Raw genomic sequence first — 21876 nt, 5'->3', positions numbered from 1 at the left:
TGATAATGTAGGAAAGAAGTCATAATACTAGAGAAATCCTACCTTTTCCTTCCTGCGTGCATATAAATAAACAAATCAGGATGTTCTACTCCTACTAGGAAGGCCTACAGGTAAATTCAGAATCCACTTTTATTGTCCCATGCTGTCCTCTGGGATATAAGCAAGCACTTTCATCATGAGGTGGTAACACAACATTACTGAGCTCGACCCATCTTTTAGGATGCATTTTAGCACTCTCCTGTATAATGCACAGTCAGCCATGGATCATTTGTCACTTCTATAGTACCTAATAAAAGAATGAAGTGAGAACCATGTAGTTGCTCTTCCCTAAAAGACCTATCCAAAAAAATATCATCCACAGATGACCTAGCCAAAAAAGCTACTGACATAACAGCACCTCATAAAGCATGAGCTATGATCCACTGGGGATGATCTTTACAAAGTCACGGGGGGGGACTGCTGGATAGAGGGGGAAATTGCTCAAAATCAGTCAAAGGCCCAAAGCCCAAGCTGATTAACTTGTTAAGAAGATAGAAGATAACTGCTCTGAAGCTCTGAATAACTGAACTCTCTGCGTCATGTGCCCCTGGTTTCTGAAAACAGAGATAGAGACACACTGGACCCGACACAACAGTGAGTGTGTATCTACCCTCAGTCTTCTGCCTCTGAAACATGACTGATCTGGAAAAGACTGGAGCTGTCCCTCCTGGATAACATCATAATTGCTTAAAGCCCCTGCCTACTGTCAGGGACTGCTATGCCAGGCTGCCCTACTGATATTACAGAAAGGAAGTATAATCCCCATTCACCAACTTCCTTTTAACTTACATCAAGTTTCTTCAACATTTCATCTTCACAAGACAGGCAATTTTAAATACCAGGAAGCTGAAATACCAGAAAGAAAATGAACAAGAACCCTCTGGGGATCCTCTTCTTATGATTCCTCAATTCTCCCAAGTTCATCAGATGGGAACCAGAACCAAAGCCTTTTCGGTGATTGCCCCTAGACTTTGGAACACCCTACCAGTAGAGGTGCGACTATCTCCATCTCTTGTTGTATTTCGTCGTCAGGTTAAGACGTTTTTATTTCGTCAAGCGTTTAATTGTGATGCATAGGTGGCTTTTAATTCTCTCAATTTTAATTATGTTTTTAACTATGCTTATATTTTGCTAATTTTTAAATCTTTATATGTGCCTGTGTTTTCTTTTTTTCTCTGTTTGCCGCTCTGAGTTCTTCGGAAATGGAGCGGGATATAAATATATTAAATAAATAAATAAATTTATTTCCTGTTTGTAACAATTCTTGTAACATTTAAAATAGTTTAAGCAAGCAAATTGAAATAAAGGGGGGGGGAGCTGAAATGAGATACTTCTACTTTGCTGGACACAAAAGATCAATACCTTTAAAATGGCAATATACAAGAATGAGAGGAAATAATTCAAAGTATCTCATGCTACAGACTTCTAGGTAATGTAGAATTTTGATCCAGCAAGGGCAATTCATATATAAAAATGGGCATTCATAAATGAATCCATTTTCCAGTTTGTTCACATGTGCACTGGGTCTGAGTCTAGGCCTGTATGTATGATTCCCCCTGTAGCTTTAATCAACTCTTATCTCAGACAGGGTTGATCCCTTAAATAACAAGATGGAGAACTGAATCCACCCTCTCTCTTCCTCATTACAGGCTGCAATTGCTTGGAAACTTCAACAAATAGCATTGAGTAATAAACTGTATGATGCGTCAGAAAGCCTTCAAAAAGCACACCCATAAATCATTATATTGCTATCCTTGCATAGTAAAAGAATTGCATAATTATGAATGAGAGGTGTCAATAGGCAATCATCCATTCTCCTGTTGTTAGGTGTGGAGAATATAATCTCAGAGCAGAAAACAAGCATGAGAAAATTCTAGGAAAAAACACCCCACACTGCTACCATATACATTTTTCTACTAAACTATACATCTTAATTCTTTACTGGTAGGTGGATTAACTATAAGTTAACTTTCCCAAATGCTTTAGTCTCTTCTAGACCCAGTAGGCAACAGCAGATTTTTTAAAAAAAATTCACAAAGATTAGTTTATTAATTTGTTTTTGGGTTTTTTTGCTAATCTCTCTCTTTTAGTTGTTGATTGGTATGCCAATGCTATGTAATGACTAGAGTGTTTTGTTTATGAGTCTTGAACACTTCATTATTTACTTATTTTATAAAAATATTATATACTGCTATTTCATTAAAAAGGTCAAAGGGGTTTACAACACATTAAAAAAAACCACAACTACCATAGAATAAAAAAACATTGAAAACACAATACTTCCTTAAATCCCGCCTCTACCATGAAGCAAACTCACTATAACTTACCTCACAGGGGAATTATAGAATAACAACAACAACATAAATCCAAGACACTCCCCAGAGCTAACTGGTGGAAGAAGGATTCAGAAGGTAAATACATTCTTACTTTGCTGAACTAGATCTTTTGGTCATTTTTCACACCCACACATATCCATAAAGGTTTGTTACAACTGAAATTTAAGCAGTAATGAGATTCATTTATACAAAAATAAGCTGAAGCTGAAATATTTCCATAACAATGAAAAACAGATAACTATGGAAAATGTTTGAGCATTTGGTTAACAGCTCAATAGGAGACCAAGGAAAGAATCTTGGTCTCTTGGGTTCTATGTAGTCATTGAAGCAACCCATCTATCAGGGAGCTTCACAAGATCATTTAAATTTGCAGTAATATAGCAGTAACCTTTCCCTTTATTGGTTCATATTTAACATACTGTCAAATCAAATGCTTTGCACACAGAAGATCCTAGATTCTATCCCAAGTACAGAGATCTCAACTAGCAAGACTGGGGAAAAATTAGTGCCTGAGACCTTGGACAGCTGCCACTAATCAGAATACACAGTACATATGACTGTTTAGTGTTTTATTGCATATAACTAGTTTAGCAATAGTTCCAATTTCTACAATTTGTGAGCAGCAATTGCTGCAACAAACAAACATGGAAAAGATGTGCAGCACTACTAAAATTCACAGGAGAAAAATATGCCTTTTCTTCACCAAGGTTCTGCAACAGACTGTAGCAAGAGACTCTGCTGGCTACAAACTCTCAAAACTGGGAGTAATCCTCAGTACATACAAGATTTTAGTGCTGCCTGGATATGGATTATGCATGGAAACACCATCTGGACTCCCATCCTGTTAATGTTTTGCTGGTATTCTATCCATTCTGCTCAAGAAAATAAATGCACTGAACTAAATTAAAGCTATAAGAATAATATTCTTCTCTGTAAGTTTTTATTTACCATTCTTTATGATAGTTATGAGCTGCCCTGGGAATTTGATTAAACTGAAGGACAGCAAAACCATGTTATGTCAAACAAAACTGTTGATGAACTTCCCCCAGCACAGCAAAAAGCCAAATGATATAACAAAAATAATGTTATTTTGTCCCCTAATTCCTCCTATGATGATAAACTGAACTAGAAAGAAAGAAGAAAGGACATTGTTGTATATATGATTATTGTATAGACAATTCTATTCTTCCTTGGTCTATCCTGCTATCTTCCAACAGAACGCTATAATCTGGAAGTCATGGGCTATTCCTACAGTTGCCAAAAAATATGTGGAAGGCCTACCAAACATTCTTTTTGTTGTTGTTGTCATGTGCCTTCAAATCAATTATGACTTATGGTGACCCTATGAATCAGCGACCTCCAATAGCATCTGTTGCAAACCATCCTGTTTAGATCTTGTAAGTTCAGGTCTGTGGCTTCCTTTATGGAATCAATCCACCTCGTTTGGTCTTTCTCTTTTAATACTCCCTTCTGTTTTTCCCAGCATTATTGTCTTTTCTAGTGAATCATGTCTTCTCATTATGTGTCCAAAGTATAAGCTCAGTTTCATCATTTTAGCTTCTAGTGATAGTTCTAGTTTAATTTGTTCTAACACCCAGTTATTTGTCTTTTTTGCAATCCATGGTATGCACAAAGCTCTCCTCCAACACCACATTTTGAATGAGTTGATTTTTCTCTTATCCACTTTTTTCACTGTTCAACTTTCACATCCATACATAGAGATTGGGAATACCATGGTCTGAATGATCCTGACTTTAGTGTTCAGTGATACATCTTTGCATTTGAAGACCTTTTCTAGTTCTCTCATATCTGCCTTCCCCAGTCCTAGCCTTCTTCTGATTTCTTGACTATTGTCTCCATATTGGTTAATGACTGTGAAGAGGTACTGATAATCCTTGACCAGTTCAATGTCCTCGTTGTCAACTTTAAAGTTACATAAATTTTCTGTAAAATCCAGTCATTAGTTTAGTCTTCTTGACATTCAGCTGTAGTCCTGTTTTTGTGCTTTCCTCTTTAACTTTCATCAGCGTTCGTTTCACATTACTGGTTTCTGCTAGTAGTATGGTATCGTGTGCATATCTTAAATTATTGACTTTCTCCCTCCAATTGTCACACTTCCTTCATCTTGGTCCAGTCCTGCTTTCCTTATGATATGTTCTGTATATAGATTAAACAAATAGGGTGATAAAATAACCCTGCTTCACACCCTTTCCGACTGAGAACCAGTTTTTCCATATTCTGTCCTTACAGTAGCCTCTTGTCCACAGTACAGCTTGCGCATTAGGACAATCAGATGCTGTGGCAACCCCATTTCTTTTAAAGCATTCCATAGTTTTTCATGATCTACACAATCAAAGGCTTTGCTGTAATCTATAAAGCAGAGGGTGATTTCCTTCTGAAATTCCTTGGTCCATCTCATTAACATTCTTTAGGTAATTGCTAAAGAAGGTGTAAGCAACAGGAGAGAATGAAGGCAGAGAACAAAACAAATAAAATTGAAGAGAGCAACAAAGAAAGAAAAAGAAAACAAAGGAAAATAACATTGATTGATTGATTGATTGATTGATTGATTGATTGGATTTATTAGTCGCCCATCTGGCTGGTTGTCCAGCCACTCTGGGCGACGTACAGAATGAAAACATATAATTATATTAGAACATTAAAAATATCAACAACAATAATAAAACCTAACCCACCCCAGATAATAAAACCTAACCCACCTCAGAGCTCTCTGAGACAACTTTAAAGCAAAGTTACTAGAAATCAGAATTGATCCTGTTTACTGAAAAAAGTAGTAAATAATAAATACTTCTGAGAAGTATTCATCAGTATGGTTTAACTGAAGAATTTATACTTTGCTTTACAAAAGAAATTCTAAGAAAATCAACACAACCATCACTATGGGTCCACTAGGATGCTTTCATAATATATTCAGGGGGTGGGGGACAACCAGGGAGAGCTATTCCCAGCTAGTATGGGGTAGCGGACAGGGTGTTTTGCTTGGACCAGGGATATCTGGGTTCAAGCCTCTCCTAAACCATTGGCCAGCTCACAGAAAAGCCTATGAACAGAGCCTTTGTGTAATAAGAAGTCTCCATGTGGCTCTTGCTGTTTCTGACACATGTGGAGACTCTTCTTCCAACCTTCTCTCAGTTCCACCTACCCACCTGGTGAGTCCTTCTTTTCTACTGCTCCAAATCCAAGAAGAAGTCAGGTTCTAACAGAAGGAAGAAGAGAGGGGAGGAAGTTGGAAAGTAGCCCTAACAGAGAGGCTGTAACAGTTGGTCAGCGCTGCTCCATTTAGAGGCACCTTTAAAAGCCAATATTATGAAAGGTGGCCTTGGGCAAGTTATTATCTTTTAGTCAAGCCAATCTCTCAAGGTTTTTAGGAGTGTAAAATGGGACAAATTCATGTCTGCAACCCAGGGTCCTTGGAGGAAAAGCAGGATACAAATATAGTAAATAACTGTCACATCTTACAAGTTAATAGAAATAGCAAGCTCATGAAACACGTGCTAGTGACAGAAGTAGTTAAACCACACTTCCTTCATTTTACTATTTTTATTTTATGAATTTATGCCAGAATCCCACTTACTGTGGAATCCTGTGGGCTGAAGCCTATCAAATCTGTGCAGGGATAGTATGAATTGTTACCCACTGGATTGATGTGTTTTGCAACCATCTTCCTTCTCTTACCATCCAATAATTTGCAATGTGATCAGAGAAGAATATCTACAGAGCAATGCAACTCAGGGGAAGCTGGTGTGAGTTGTGCTGGAGCAAGAGAAGCAGGAGTAAAATTCTGCTGCATCCAATTGCTGTTCAGGAGCCTCTGGATTGGCTGAATGCCGGCTCAGCCGGGTGCTGTGTCCAGGGACCAGAAAGTACAAGCCTGCTCTCTCAAATCCCCTACCAGGCAGTAAGCCTCTCCATTAACTTCTATTGCAACTATATTCTTAGACTGACCATTTTCCCAGTGTAACTTTTGCCTGGATTGGGACCTGCAGAGGCGCTATGAACACTAGTTGGATGTTGCATAAGTCCTCTCACATTGGCCCCTCCCTGACATGCCCCTTTTTTCTGGCCTTACACTGGCTTTCTCCAGCTCCACTTGCGCCAGTCTCAGCTGAGCCATCTGAGCCCCTGGCTGAGGGACTTATGCTAGCTGAGCCTGGCTGAGCTGGGACCCAGCTGGCTCAGTTGGAGATCCATCGCATCCAACTCCCCTCAGCCCAGCGTAAATGTGAGTTGGATTGCACCCTAAGTCTTGTCTAGAAAAAAATATTTTAAAGTATATATAATCTATAAATGAAGTTTATGAAAACTGAATTACAGTTGTCAAATTCTATAAAGGAAAAAAGAACGAAAGATATACTACATATGTAAAGCCAAGAGACAAAATTAAGGTTGACTTCAGGCAATGGTAAACCACCTCTGTATACTGCTTACCATGAAAACCTTATCCATAGGGTCACCATAAGTCAGAATCGACTTGAAGGCAGTTCATTCCCTTTCCATTCAATCCCAGATATCCCCTCTCAAGTCAGAGATAGCATATTGGTCTTAGGAACCAGAATTTGCATTAGCACTAGAGGAGGTCCAAGAGAGAAAAAGACTCTTGCACACCTTTTCCATTGTTGTTTCAAAATCAAACTACAGTTAAGTCTTAAATACATTTTCAAAAGCATCCTGATACTGTTCAAAAGATGGACTCTTCAATTCCTAAGGGAAACATTGTGTGCAGAAAGAGTTAAGCTCTAAAATAAAAGAGCAGCAGAGCAAATCAGACTGCATGTTTGAAAAAGCCTATAAAATGTTACAAGCAAAACAAGAAAGCTTGTGTTAATAATGCATAAACCAAAGGAGGGGGAAAAAGCACCCCATTTAATGGAATAATGCTTTTATCCTTGCAGTTAAAATGAAATAAACCATGACTATTAATCTGGTAAGACCGTGTAAAAATGTAATTTTAAAACATTTACTAAAAGGGGATAGTTCAGTAACCACTCTAAAAATCAAGGCCTTGTGTACAGCAGCATTCAAAAGCTAAATACCAATCTCCTCTCTGTGGAGGCCATTACCCGCCTTGTCTCTATAGCAACGCTAACAGTGTGCCTGACTTCAAAGACAAAGATGTAATTTCAGACTTCCAGCAGCCAGAGGGAGTGGTAAGAATATTCTACCCAGGCTGTGTCAGCTGATGATAAATTATAAAAATATCCAGTAAGGTTATGAGGTGGACCCCAATATTCATACACCTGGGGAGGGGGGTCCTTAGTAAAGTACACTCACAGAGTTTACTGCATTGAGAAATTATCTAGAAAGAATCTCAGAGGAATCAGAAGAATGGGAAAATTACAGAGCAATTAGCAGTGCCCACCCTTTTATTTTCTTCCCAGGCAAAAATAAAAATAGCTTGCATCGTCCTTCAATTCATCCCAATGAGAGCAACCATGGAATCTACTGCATGGATGTTCTAAGAAACCTACAAAACACCTCAAACTAATGCTTATATATTTTTGAAACTCAAGCATCCACTGACAGGTGGTTCAAAGCACCAGACATCTAATGAACCAGTCATCAGAGAAGAAAGACCTTATTAAGTCTCACATTGTATAGCCTCTTGGTACATTTTTTGAAAATGTAAAACAGATTATTTATCTAGCTGTTTCATTGCAATCCCAACATGAGAGAACACTAAAATAGGAGAGGGGAAAAGAGTAGGGATGCTTGACCCAAACATGAATCAGACAACTGTGAACAGCCCAATCAAGACCCCTTGAGGGCAGGGCTATGGAGTCGGTACGCCAAACCTTCGACTCTGACTCCTCTATTTTTCTACTGTCCGACTCCGACTCCACCCAAAATTGCTTCTGACTCTACAGCCCTGAAAAGGGCTGTAAATAAATGTCTTTTTAAATTGGAAGCTCTTATAGGAGCATTTTTATCGCTGCCTGAATATGCGCTGATCTTGGCATCACAGCAGTTGTCTTCATCTGACACACAAAATGTTTTCCATCTTGAGTTATGGTGAAATGCTCAAATACAGCTGACTTCATGGGAAGCTTCTTTGACATTTTGAATTTATATTTTAAAAAAATTGTCAATCAAAATTTATTTTGAAGCCGGAGTCTGAGTCGGTACATTTCTACCGACTCCGACTCCACCCAAAATTGCTTCCAACTCCGACTCCAACTCCACAGCCCTGCTTGAGGGGAATCATCGACTGCTTTAAAGAGTCTGATTTCCACTACTACCACCCACCAACCTATCCTGACACTCAAGGAGAAGAAAAATCTTCCTCTGGGGTGAAAGGGGTATCAGGCAGTGAGTGACAGGTCTTGTAGGAAATAGCTATTGGATGATTCCTTTTCCCATGCTTTTTTGAAAGTGAAGCTACTCTGCATTAATGCTACAGCACCATATTCCAGCTAGGATCACTTGGGAGTGATCTACAACTCTTATTCTCCTAGATGGAAAAGTACACTTGCATTTTCTGCCAAGAATGATGCAAGTTTTAGTTCAATACACTAGCAGCATCTTCAATTTCAAATCAATGCAAGTGAAGGAGCCATCCAAGAAAAGTGACTGCTGCTGGGCTGCCAAAGCCACTACTGGCTGCTACCCAGGATGGGCTAGCAGGGGACAAGGTGACTGGACCATCATTAAAGGTTTTGCTGCCTACCCCAATTCTGCTTACAGAAGTCAAGCAGTGATGTTTGCCTTCATTTATATTCACTCTACTCAATTACTAGTGACACCCCTGGAACAGATCATCAACATCTGCTGCCCTGGGTTCCTACTGGGAGGAAGGGCGGGATATAAATCTAATAATTGCTGTATACCCTGCCTTCCAGAGACCTTGCTAGTTCATCTTAGCAGGCCTGGAGACCCCTTCTAACAACTTCCCATTAAGCAACACTATCTAGGAATCAAGCCATGCCAATAATTGAAATGACCTGCTTTATCAAATAGAATTTCAGGCCATATCCAGAGGTAGAGTCAGCAACATGAATCAAAGAGGACTATAGTCAAGGGTTGGGTGCTTAACAGACAGTGTTAGGAGTAATTACACAAATGCCATTGTGCAAGACATGGAGTAACAAGCAAACATGCCTTTATGCAGAACTGTGATTTGTTGTGAGTAAATAGCCAAGTCTCTAACTACAAGGCTGAGGTCCTTGGTTAAATACTAACCATATGCATGCAGTTACAACCCATTTTGTATCTGCAACTGGAAGCACTGAGAGTCTAAAATGATGACAGTACAGACTTAAAATGGAAATACACCCTTTACTAACCAAGTTATTTTTAGACTAAATGGCGAACAAAAGTATAAGCTCAAGGGGAGGGCCAGTTTTAGTTTTTAGTCACTGAATAATGCCTAGCACATTTAAGTGATGTATAACAACACCAACACCATCAAAAGAGAGCTTAAATCTGCAAGGTGCAAACTGCTCACATTTCAAAGCCTGTAAGCATAAACCTGACTTTGCATATAGAGAGAATATTTAAGCATGAATGTCCATAGTTTGTAAATTCATGAAATATATACCATCACAGAAGATTAAGAAGAAGATATTCAAACAGGAAAGCTGACAGCACATTGTCTTGTTTAAATGTATACATATGAGTAAGAAGAAAGTTTAAATGTTTTAAAAACAATTTTAATTCTGTTTAAGTCAATAGCTCTGGGAGAGGCATTTTTTCTTTCCTAAAATCTGTTTTGTTTTTTCTGCTTACATATTTAGTGTTCAGTCAGTGGCTGAAAACTATAATGTCTGGCTCTTGAAACTGGGAGGCCAAATTAAGAAATATATTGCACTGTAGGCAGGGCCAAAACCAGATTGCAGCGGGTCCTACCCCCTTGCATGCTTAAATACACCGTATCATGCCACCTCTTGCATTGCTGTGTCAACACGCATGCCTGCCATCCTGGCTGATGGCAGGCATGCACACACAGTGCACTGATGCAGCAGCACAAGAGGTGGCATGACCAGGTATATTTAAGTTCATCCCGGCCATGCGTGCGTGCAGGGGTGGTGTTGCCTGGGAGAGAGAAGATCCCACTCCATAATCCACACTACTGTCTGGATGTAAACTGTGATCCCACTGATGCTGGCAGGAATTGTGGAGCAGGAGCTCCAACCTGCCAGCCCCAGCCACAGGGGCCCTTGGCCAGTGCCTGACCTGGCCGCCTGCTGACACTGGGCCTGACTGCAGGGAGAAATGTGTTGCATTTATACCTATCTTTTAAAACTTATTTCTATGAGTTTCACCTATTTCTGAAATAACAGCAGCAAGAGCTAGAAGAGGAAGTCAGTAGCCAAGAACTATAGCTCTTTATGACTCCACTGACACAATAGCTAAATACATTAAATTCCAGTAAAATTAAAGTACTTATTTTTAAAAAGCTGAACGTTGCAAAATGAAGCTCAGCCCTTTTAGAATGGACACCACTAGACCTCATCTATGCTACAGGTACTCAAAATTACATTATGTAAAGAATATATCATTTTATTCATATAGATTATGGTTTTGTCTTACACAGTTATGCAGACGATCTCTACATATTTAAAACTTGGTCTCTTAGACTTCAGGAGGATAGAGACAATTTGCTGCTCTTGCTAGATGCTGTCAAAACTCAGTTGGACCAAAAGATTAACCTATGCTATCCTACATATACCAGTACAGCTGGAAAATGTCTATCAAAACCAGCAGGTAAACATTACAGCAATAGGTCAGGGTGGATAAAAGTCAGTGTTTTTACAAACAAAAACTTTAAAAATCAACTGCATTTTTAAGTAAGATTTTTTTTTAAAAAAAAAAGACAGTTATGTGAAATGGCCCTTTAAAATAACCCAATTTAAATGATATCTGAATGTAATAAACAAACATGTTAAAGTCAATATTCATAATATGTTAAAACTGAATCAATTGCCCTCTACCAGAAACATTGAGTTAAAGCCTCCTTTACAATGTAAAAAAACAAGCCCAGGGGAAAATGTGACTTTTGAGTTCAAGCATTATAAATAGGTCACAGTAGGTCATATGTTTTATAACTGTGAAAATTACAAAATTTAAACTGTCAATCAAACAGCATGGACATCTACTTTCCATTCATGGAGAAACACTGGTCTGCTGAATAACTACCAGTCCTTGAAAATATGGGCATTTCGTTTTCAAGTATGTGATCTTGTTTAGTATTCTTACAGGGCCAAACAGAAATCCTTAATATCACAACTGGTCCCCTAAACAGATATAAATTGTATAATGCAAAGAACATGGGCTATGTAACCATGCTGTATTTAGTTGAAAACATACGTTTTAATTCTTACATTAAGCATAATTGTTCAAGAAATGTTAGAATATTGGAAATGTGATTTAATCATATTCATTTATTATATCATATTTAATAGGAAGCATAGGAAGAAGCCTGCTGGACTAGCTATTTAGACTTTGTCAGCATATATGGGAAATTTGGGTTTTTTACCTCAATATGCATAACTGTACACTTACTCATACTGAGCCACATTTGTCACTTTATGTTCATTTACCAAGTTTGAAAAAATTATTTTGGGGCTTTTTGTTATCTGCTTAGTGTTTTTACTATCCTGAATCATTTGGTCTCATCCCCAAACTTGGTCACCTCACTGCTCACCACTGACAGCAGACAATTTATGAGCAAGTTAAATAGTATACAAACACAATACAGATCATTGGGGGAACTCCACTATTTAGTTTCTTCCATTTTATTTATTTATTTATTGTATTTATATTCCACCCAATAACCAAAGCTCTCTGGTCGGTTTACAATATTTATTCCTAAGCTCTGTTTCCTGTTCTTTACCGATCAATAAGAGGATAGTTTTATCCCTTAACTCAAGGATACGAAACCTGTGGCCTTCCAGATATTCTTGGGCTCTAGCTGCCGTGAGCCGCAGTGAGCAACGCCAGTGGTCAAGGATGATGGGAGCTATAGTCCAACAACATCTGGAGGACCACAGGTGGTCAATTCCTTCCATAGCTTGTTATCAGGATTCTTTTTGGATATTTGGATCTCCCCTATTCACATGCTTGTTGACACTCTCAAAAACTCAAAAAGGTTGGTGAAGCAGGACCACTTTGCAGAAGTCATGCTCCTCATCATGACTTTTTGTTCTGCAAGCCAATAATTATGTCCAATTATGTCAATTGGACCAGGACAGGCTTTAGGCTGTATTGTTCAGTCTCCTGGCTACTTTGCTACTTGCACTGGCTATAGTGTAGGCTAGTGGCTCTATGTCAGTGGGGTACTGGAATCCACTCCAGGATTTAGTCTGAACTTTCAAGGAGCTGTCCAAGGTGAAGCAGCTCCTTAAAGTTTCAGACTAAATTGGGAGCGGATTCTAATGCCCCACTGACATGAAGCCATGAGCTGCCACTGATTGGCTCCAACTGGAGGATCAGAAAGGAGGTTGATTTCAGTTGCAAGAACTAGTGACAAGTTGTTAGAAGATCAATTGTTTCACAACAGAACTATTTAAGAACACTGACATATATTATTGTGCCCCAGACTGAGGTGAAGCTAGACTGGGGAGTGGAGTCAGATGAGGACGAGGTTCCTTGGGAAGCGGGAGGAAGGGAGAGTAGTGGGGAGGATTCTGGCAGACCCCAAACTCCCATGGCCAGCACTTCCATGGATGCAGTTCCTGTACCTCCTGCGAGTCCAATACCAGAGCAGTTGGGAAGTGACTCCCAGATCGCGCCATCCACAGCCGCACAGGAATCCCTGCCGGACACTTCAAATGCTTCCCAGCCAATCAGAGTTCAGCTTCCAGAGCCTGCACTGTCACCTAGCGAAGCCCCCCTGCCCGATGTGCTGTCTGAGACTCACTCCCCTTTGCCCCATGTGAGGAGGTGCGAGAAAGAAAGACTTTCAAAAGGTGGAACTCAGGTGGAGCTGCCACTTGTGTGCAAAAGCCTTCCCTACTTAAGTCAGTGCCTTCTGAGGCACAAGTGCTGAGTCAACTCTTCCCAAACGCTGCAGAGACTGCTTAGTTAGGTTAGTTAGGAAAAGCAGGGAGTCAGAGTAGACAGGTGAATGAAGCGCACCACTTTGGATGTAACCATAACTTTAATAAAAAGAAAGCCATCACCTCGCCCCTGTCTGAATCCTTCAGCTCTGTGCAGGACATATATGTCATCTGGATACAATAGTTTGTTAACTTTTAATGTTATTCAGATCTAGAACTTCATCTCTTGTCACCTTTATTTGACTCAGCTCTTCAGATACCCTCCCTGGAAAAAGTGGTTCATATGTTGGTATCTGTTCCACATCTTCCCCTGTGCAGACCAATAAAAATATTTCATTCTGCTTCTCTACAGAGTGCCTTCTTTAGCAATCCTTTCATTTCTTTGTCATCTAACAGTCCAACTGCCTTCTCTACGACTGATTATTTAAGGATAGTTCAATGTTTTGTATTAATAATACTTTTATTTTTGCAATACGCTCAAGTCTTCCTTTGTTTGCCTTATCATCATCAGCCTGTATTTGATTATAAGTATCCAGAGTTTGTGGTTCCCTTTATTCTCAGCTGGACAAGACTTCAACTTTTTAAGAAAGTTTTCTTGCCTTTATGGCTTCCTTGATTGTACTCATTAACCACAACGGCATCCTCTTGGATTTGTTCATACCTTTCCTGATTTGTAGTTTACATTCTATCAAAGCTTTATTTTTGTGTTTTTAAATAAACCCAGTGTCCTAAAAATATATCACCCACCTAACTTTTCCTTTCAAATTCCTTTTAACAAATCACATCCTGTTTTCGAATAGTTCTCCTTTGAAATTAAATGTGAACGTGATGGACTTTCTTCGTAACTTTCAACATATGTAGAAGCTGAATTTGATAATATTGGACTTGTACCGTATATTGGGCAACCCTTATGTCCAGGATATTTTTCTTTAAGTTGATTCCATGACCAGCAACTTTCCAAGGTATCTAAATACATCTTTGTGTCCAGAAATTCATTTTAAATCAAGATGATTTTTAATAATCAATCCTTCAGCAGATGTTCTTAATAGAGTGTAATAATTCTAAATGGCATCGCCATGCTCCCACACAAGCCTTATTTATGAAATGATAGAAAAAAACAAGTTAAAATCAGCTAAATTCAGAAACAAATTTTTCAACTTTTTTCTCAATCTACAGTACAGTAGCTAAGAAAAACACTTGAGAAAGCTTAGTCATTTTCTTTGGAGCTTACCGCTTTCCCCCTGCTTTTATTCTAGGCTTAAACAAAGTTCAGTGGGGCATCAAAGTGCCTCAGTCTTAAATTACAGTCTGTACTTTAAAATAGAATGGATGCACAATATGTTCCTGAAGCTGGAAGGTGGGAGTGTTATTCACGGAAAATTGAAGGCTTGTTGAGTCAATAATCTTCTTTCACAGAGTAACAATTTTCAGCTAAAATTTCTTGACCCAAACAAAGGAAAACCAGATCATTCAGTTATTTTACAACATTGCTGGAGAAAGCAAAATGAAAGGGGAGAAAACACCATTCATTCCACACTGGGTAAAAACAATGTGAAAATTTCAGTCAGAAAAATTACACAATAAAAAGTTTCCTCTTTTTTTAATTTACCATATCCCAAATAGTTATTTTCAGCTCAAGAAATGAACAGAAGTAAATAACCAGGGGCTCTGATTGGTACCCATGTGCTGTTCATGTATCAGTTGCAGGCTACATTTAACTTCCATTATCAAGAACTAGTTTGCTGACCTTTCTGCAAATCAGCAATAACATCCCTAAATGGTACTTTAATTTTTATTCGTTTTGTTTGTTTCTTCATTCACCTTCAAAGTATTCATTTGGCTTATAAAATAAAGAGAGTCAAGTTCAGAAGCCTTTGCCTACTGGAAACTTTCCTGTCCTGATACTATAGAAGTTTTGTTTAGATAATTTTTGTCCCTGTTTATATTCAGAATAGAATCTATGCAGCCCAGGCAGAAACAGGGCCAGTTATCCCATAAGCCTCAGTTACAGTAGTAGACCACAAACCAGAGCTTGGAAAAGTTACTTTTTTGAACTACAGCTCCCATCAGCCCAATCCAGTGGCCATGCTAGCTGGGGCTGATGGGAGTTGTAGTTCAAAAAAAGTAACTTTTCCAAGCTCTGTCACAAACTGATGCCACTTTTGGGACATCCAAATGATTAATATTCAAAACCATCATAACAACAGCGGGGAACTCTGTGGTGCCTTTTTGGCCTACATATCCACCAGCTATCTCCAGCTAGATGAGAAATGGAAATGAAGAAGAAAGGGTATAATAGAGTCCCATTCTGTTGCTTCTGAACTGTGCAGTTACTTTAGTACACGTTTCATGCCTGAGTGTAGTTCTTTTCTGCCCTAATGCTTAAGATAGCAAAGCCAGCTTACTGGTATCTGGATTTGCATGTTTCAGACTAGGTAATTACTAAACTTGTTTGGAAATTTGTTTGTACAGTGTTTAGGGAGACTTCCTGATACTTTTTTTTTTTCAGTTGTGGTCTTCTCAGGTATATGATATTGTGGCGTATACATAATAAAATACAATTTTATCGATGATAACAAGGAATACAAATGCTGAGCAAATGGAGAAAAGAAACTGATGTGACCACCATGAAGGAAAGAGAAGACAGAAATTACAGAAAATAGTAATTCCATTCCAAAAACTTTATGAAAACTTTTCCGTAAGATTTAATAGTTGATAATATTCAACCTGAGCACAAAGGAAGCAGGATGATTGACAGAAATGTGCACAATAATCACCAAACCTAGCCACAGAAAGAACAGCCATTGAAGAACTACAGAATTCCATAGTACCTGTTGCTCTATCACTTAATTCACCAGTTAGTGTCTAGCAAGCAAAAGCATGAGATCTCCCCTGATTATGGTTTTTAAGTCCTTAATTATACTTTATTTTATGAATTATTTATTTCTATCTTGAAATTCCATTACACTACAAGTTATATCCACATGTCACATAGCTTATTACATAACTGTTTTTAGCCGCATATATTTAAATTTCATCAAATTGAAGACCATTATACAGATCCACAGTTGGGCAAGTGACTGATGCATTGAAAGAGTAACCTTTACTTTTTATGGGGTAATACTAGAGAAATATTCAGGAACAGACTTGGATTGCTTCTTCAAAAGATTTTCATTAATAATCCTGAAAACATAACTGGGAGTTTGTTAATTATGTTCCTTGAATAAGAAATCCAAGATTTAGAACCTTCACTAAAGCAGAAAGACTGGATGATCAACACAAAACATCAGATGACACTATAGAGTAGCATGCCTCAAACTGAATAAATTTCATATCTGCCTGTATATAGATAGGCAGATTGATTCAGGAAACTGATGAATTTCCACATCATGCAGCTAAATTTGGTGCCTTTCATGACAACAACTTCCAGGGGGCTAGAATAGCCAAGTCTGTCTGTTTTTTGGGGGGGGAAGTCTTGTGGTACCTTAAAAACTTTATGCGTTAGCAATTCAATCCTATACATGTTGACTCAGAAGTAAGCCCCACTGAGTTCAATTAGACTTACTTCAAGGTGTATATAAACTTATGTGGACTATAGCCAGAAGTGGCTCACCTGGTGGGGCAAAGCCACAATGTTCTCCCCTCCCGGAAAACAGCAGCAATGCTGCTGCTGGTAAACTATGTGGTAGGGAGGTTGGGGCTGTGTGGGTGCACCAGCAAGAGGACCAGAATGGCTCCACAGGTGTGCCTACGCAATTCTAACCTCCCCACTGCTCTCTCCTTCCTCCTTGATAAGCAGCAGCAATGCCACTGCTGGGAAGGTAGTGTTGAAGCTCTGTACCACCGGGCAAACTGCTTCTGACTACAGCCCCACTTCATCAGGTGCCTGAAGCAATCTCCTCAATTGCATAACATGTTATATATATATATATATATATAGTAAACAGTAAGGCCAAAAAGCCATGAACCGCAAAAAGTACAACCTGTGACATTTTTACACATAGCTGAAATGCACACAACATAAGCACAGTGACCATTTACAGCAGCAGTAATCAGCAATGATCACACTATCTTTCTAACTTTGCTATGTTGATTCAACATCTGTAATATGCCTGGGATACAGAAGTCAAGTGATGAACATGAATGCATAAATGAGACTGAAGAGCTTGCCAAGAGTCCACATGCCAATAAAGTATTCAATTTCAAGGTCCACTTCATATTTGTTTTTAAAATTATATCCTGCTTTTCACCATCTCGGTCTCAAAGGGGAGAATGATAAAAATATACAGTATACAAAATGTAAAACAGAAATTAAAGCTCAAACTTTTAAAACCTTAGAAATTTAAAATATCAAAATAAAACGAGAAAATATAAAACAGAGAAACATTCCTGATGCGTTCACATGCTAGGATGCCAGGTGGAGGCTACTTGAAACTGCCTTTGTATAGCAGCTGAAACAACCCATTTTTGTATGTATGGTTTGTAACCACATCACTGCCAAAGGTTTCATGTGAAGACACCCTCAACCACATCTCACTATGAGAAAGTTTTTGATTATATTTATTTTGAAATATTGGAATACAAAGGTTGTGCATTCCTTCTTGTACAGTTAGCAAAACTTGAAAACCATCCCCTTTTGTGCAGTATTCCCAGAACCTCATTAAGTCTGAAGTCATGGTTTTTGAATATCACTTTGGTATGTCTCTTTCAGAGGTGCTTTTTGAACTTCTGTTGTACAATACTGATCATGGGGACAGTTAGTAATTCTACTGATAGATATTTCATTTTCAAATTATGTCAAAATAATTATACTTTTGAAAAAGTATACTTACACTATTCTTCTTGGGGCTATTTTTCTTAAATAACCAATGAAGTGATATATTTTAAAAAGCAAAGAGACACCTAATGGATTTTGATCAGTCCTGAAATGATTTATTTTAAAACATACCTTTCTGAAATATTTTGAAAGTATAAACCATTTGTGCACTTCAGAAAGCTGATTTCTCTCTCACCCTTTGGAGAGGTTTTCTAAAAGTTTGTGTTGAAAGCAAGCACAGCTAGACAGTTCACTAGTTGTTCCATTTCCTTCACACATTGTATATAAAAATCCTGGCACAAATGTTCCTGTTAAATTCAAAGCAGACGAATTTGTACTGTGGGTTGGAAACAAATGGCTACAAACAAACCATACTTTTATTAGCTAATCCTAATGGCCTGTCAAACGTCATGCTAAATTATTTGTCCTTTTGCTCTTCAGTTATCTGGACAGTTTGACCTAGACTGATTTGAATGTGGGTCAAGCCTTTAAGCATCCAATTAAAACTTTGCTTATTCTAATGTTTCTAATATTTTTATTTAGTTCACCATTTTAAGGTAGTATCTTGTGTTTATATAACTGAGAGAGTTTGGTTCTCTGCAAACCATCCCCTGAAGATCAGAAAGAAATGTTGGAAAACCAGGGTGAAATTTCCAAGGAGCACCTGGTTCTAATGGCTGGAAGGCAATATAGACACAAACACAGACATGGCACTTTACAAAGAGCAGGACTGACAAGTCTCTACCCCAAGGGGTACAATCTAAAATAAATACAGGAAAACTACACAGCAAGGGGTGAAATGAAGGCAAAGCAAGGCAGGGGAAGAATGTATAATTACTTCGATTACATGTACTTTGGCTTAGTTAAAATAATATATACATACACACACACACACACACACACACACACACAGATGCAAGATGTACCCAGAAGTGTTTTAAAGCCAATCACCTGGCAGAACAGATAAGCTACTTGATCAATTTGAAAGTTTACTTGTTCTGTTAGGTATACCACTAAGCCTGTCTGTGCCCTTCTTCACCACCTCTGCATATGAATGCCCAGGGCTGGTGCAGTCAAACAGTCCAGTTCATAGCTGGGTAAATGTGGAGAATCACAATGTATGAACTAGTTAAAATCAGTAATATAGCCAACAGCAAATCCCATGATCTTAAGAGCATTTTTTCCTGAAATTGCTGCAATGCTCATGAAAATTGTTGCTGAGTATATCCATGATCTGAAGGATGACACATCATAGCTTGGATCCTAAAATCTGTGTGCAGAATTCTGTTTGTGGGTCTACTCTAAGTAGACAGAGCACTGAATACCATCCATTTTGTTGAAAAAGAGTTGAAAAAAAGTTACTGGAGACAAAATCTGCAATTCTTAATAAAGAATGAAATGATCCACCAAAACCCACCACAAAGTAAAAATATGCTATTCCAAAACCAACAATTACTACTACTCAGCTTTCCCCAACCTGGCACTCTCCATAAGTTTTGGATTTTATCAGCCCCAGCATCAGATAAATAAGCAGTGGATTTGGCTTTTCTGGTAGACAAACAACCCACTCCTAAACATATTTATTGGATGTAAAGCCTGCAGAGTTCAGAGACGTACTTTATGGTAAACTTTTTTAGGACTGCAGCCAAAATAAAAGTTCTCATTTTAGCTACAACTTAAAATTTACTATTATTAGCACCTTTTAAATATTTCATCATCAGCATTGTTCAACATCACTGTTTTTTCACTAACTCACAAAATAAGAATTATCCAATTATCATTCCAAAATTGTTTTCCATATTGTCAATCAAGAGCAGATTCACTCAACTAAGTTAATAAGGTAATTATAATGTGACAAGAATATCACATAAAAGTACTTCTTTAACACACACACACACACACACACGGAATTAGTATAGCTTGAATGTGATGAGTTGATGATCAGGCTATGTGCAACAGTCCCATAGAAAACACGGCTGTGCAAATCTACCATAATTGAAAATGTTGCCTCTGAAACACTGACAGGGCACCAGCACAAACGCTGGTTTATAAATTTAAGAAGTACTGCAGAAAGAAATACAATTTTATAGCAGAAAAATTTAAGAATACTCTGGCCTCTTACAGACACCAATTTGGAGATAAATGTTTAGCATAATACATATAACCATATGCTAGGAGACATATAATTGTCACTTAACTAGTTAAATATGTACATTTTAGATATGCAATATATGGTATAGTAAAATGCATGGTGGAAATTGTTCACTTATCATTAAGAAATTAAGGGATTCTCCCAATAAAGAAGACAAATCCTTAATATAATGTTTCTCATTATAGTTTAAATTCAATTAAAAATTTGATACTGAATCTCCCCAAATAGCGAGCCTTTGAAATTATTTATACTGTAGAATATTGTTTTCAACACAGAATATGAAACAATTCTATTAGACAACTAATTTCTTACTGGTAAGCTTGATGGTCTCTCTTGTTGAATTAGATTCAATTCTTCATGGTTAGGCTTGCCTTGGGTGATTGGGGGCTGGGACCTGTTTCCATAACCATCCTGAGGCATTTCCTAGATAAAACAGACATTAATATATTAATCACATTAAACACAAGGTATGATAACGTTCATGAGAAGAGAGAAAAGGATGATTATTAGCTGACGGATTGATGTAGTCCAACTGCTGATGCAGTTTCCACACCCAGAAGCTCTAAGGAAATCTTTCTTCCAGCACCAGGACTGGATGATGCAGTGTGTGTGTGGGTGTGTCTGAGAGAGACAGACAGCGCGTGTGAAAGTAAAAGAGAATTTGAGAAGAGTTTTGTAGCATATTAGTTGTTGGAACAGAGCTAATCAGGAGGCCCTTATTGACATTAATGGAATATCCAGTCCACCATATGCGGAATAGATCAATAAGGATCAGTAGAGCCCAGTTTTCCACATAGGGCATACAAGCAGCTCAAAGGGTCATTAGGGAGAATGAGAGATTGTGCATGCTTTTCATATCTTCTTCCCCTTCACTTGATCAGATGATTGTGCTCAGGAATACATGTACAGTTGATGCAGGGGATTCAAGATAAAACAGAGCTTTATTGAGTTCTATGAGGGGCCTCTGTGCATGGATGCTGCTTCTTTGGTTGCCTCAAATGGCAAGTGCCCTATGTGTTTGTTTCAGTATTATTTATTAATTTATATTATTATTATTTTAAAGATATAAATGAATGTAATATAGATACATCAACATTAAGTATTGGCTTGCTTCCAATCTCAGTAAATTTTTAAGGGTATTGATTTGGAAGATAGTCTAATAAACTACGAATAACCCTGCACCCAAGTTCTCATACATGTCCCATTCAAATCAACAGGATTTATTTGTGCGTAGTGGAAGAAGTACCACTAGGAGCCAACCAAGCTTAAATCAGAGTTTTTAAGAACAGGATATCAAACTAAACACAGATTAAACTTTTTTTTTTACTTCCTCTGCAAAGTCTGTACCAATAGCTTAGGTGTAAGTTAAAACTGTTTTCTTTCACACTTCGACGCCAGAATGTATAAACAACAGCCTATTACTATATGCAGAAGCCAGTTTTACTTTGTTTACAGGAACATATTAATTACAAGTCTTACCTGCAAACCTAGTCAACCTTAAGGTTTGTTATACAGCCA

General features: G+C 38.1%; 1 protein-coding gene across 14 annotated transcripts in view; it reads right to left on the bottom strand.

The window, feature by feature from the left end:
- The window catches only part of ARID1B (AT-rich interaction domain 1B), a 620767-nt gene that overhangs the window by 392180 nt on the left and 206711 nt on the right, over positions 1-21876 (bottom strand). For all 14 annotated transcript variants that reach the window (XM_061624213.1, XM_061624203.1, XM_061624204.1 and 11 more), the window contains one exon: positions 20671-20781. In XM_061624213.1, the coding sequence (XP_061480197.1) occupies positions 20671-20781 (111 nt within the window). The remainder of the gene's footprint in view (positions 1-20670; positions 20782-21876) is intronic.

This window comes from Rhineura floridana, chromosome 4, assembly GCF_030035675.1.
Source record: "Rhineura floridana isolate rRhiFlo1 chromosome 4, rRhiFlo1.hap2, whole genome shotgun sequence".
NCBI classification, from domain to species: domain Eukaryota; kingdom Metazoa; phylum Chordata; class Lepidosauria; order Squamata; family Rhineuridae; genus Rhineura; species Rhineura floridana.
Note: the sequence above shows the minus strand (reverse complement) of the source record. Positions and strands in the feature narration are given on the sequence as shown.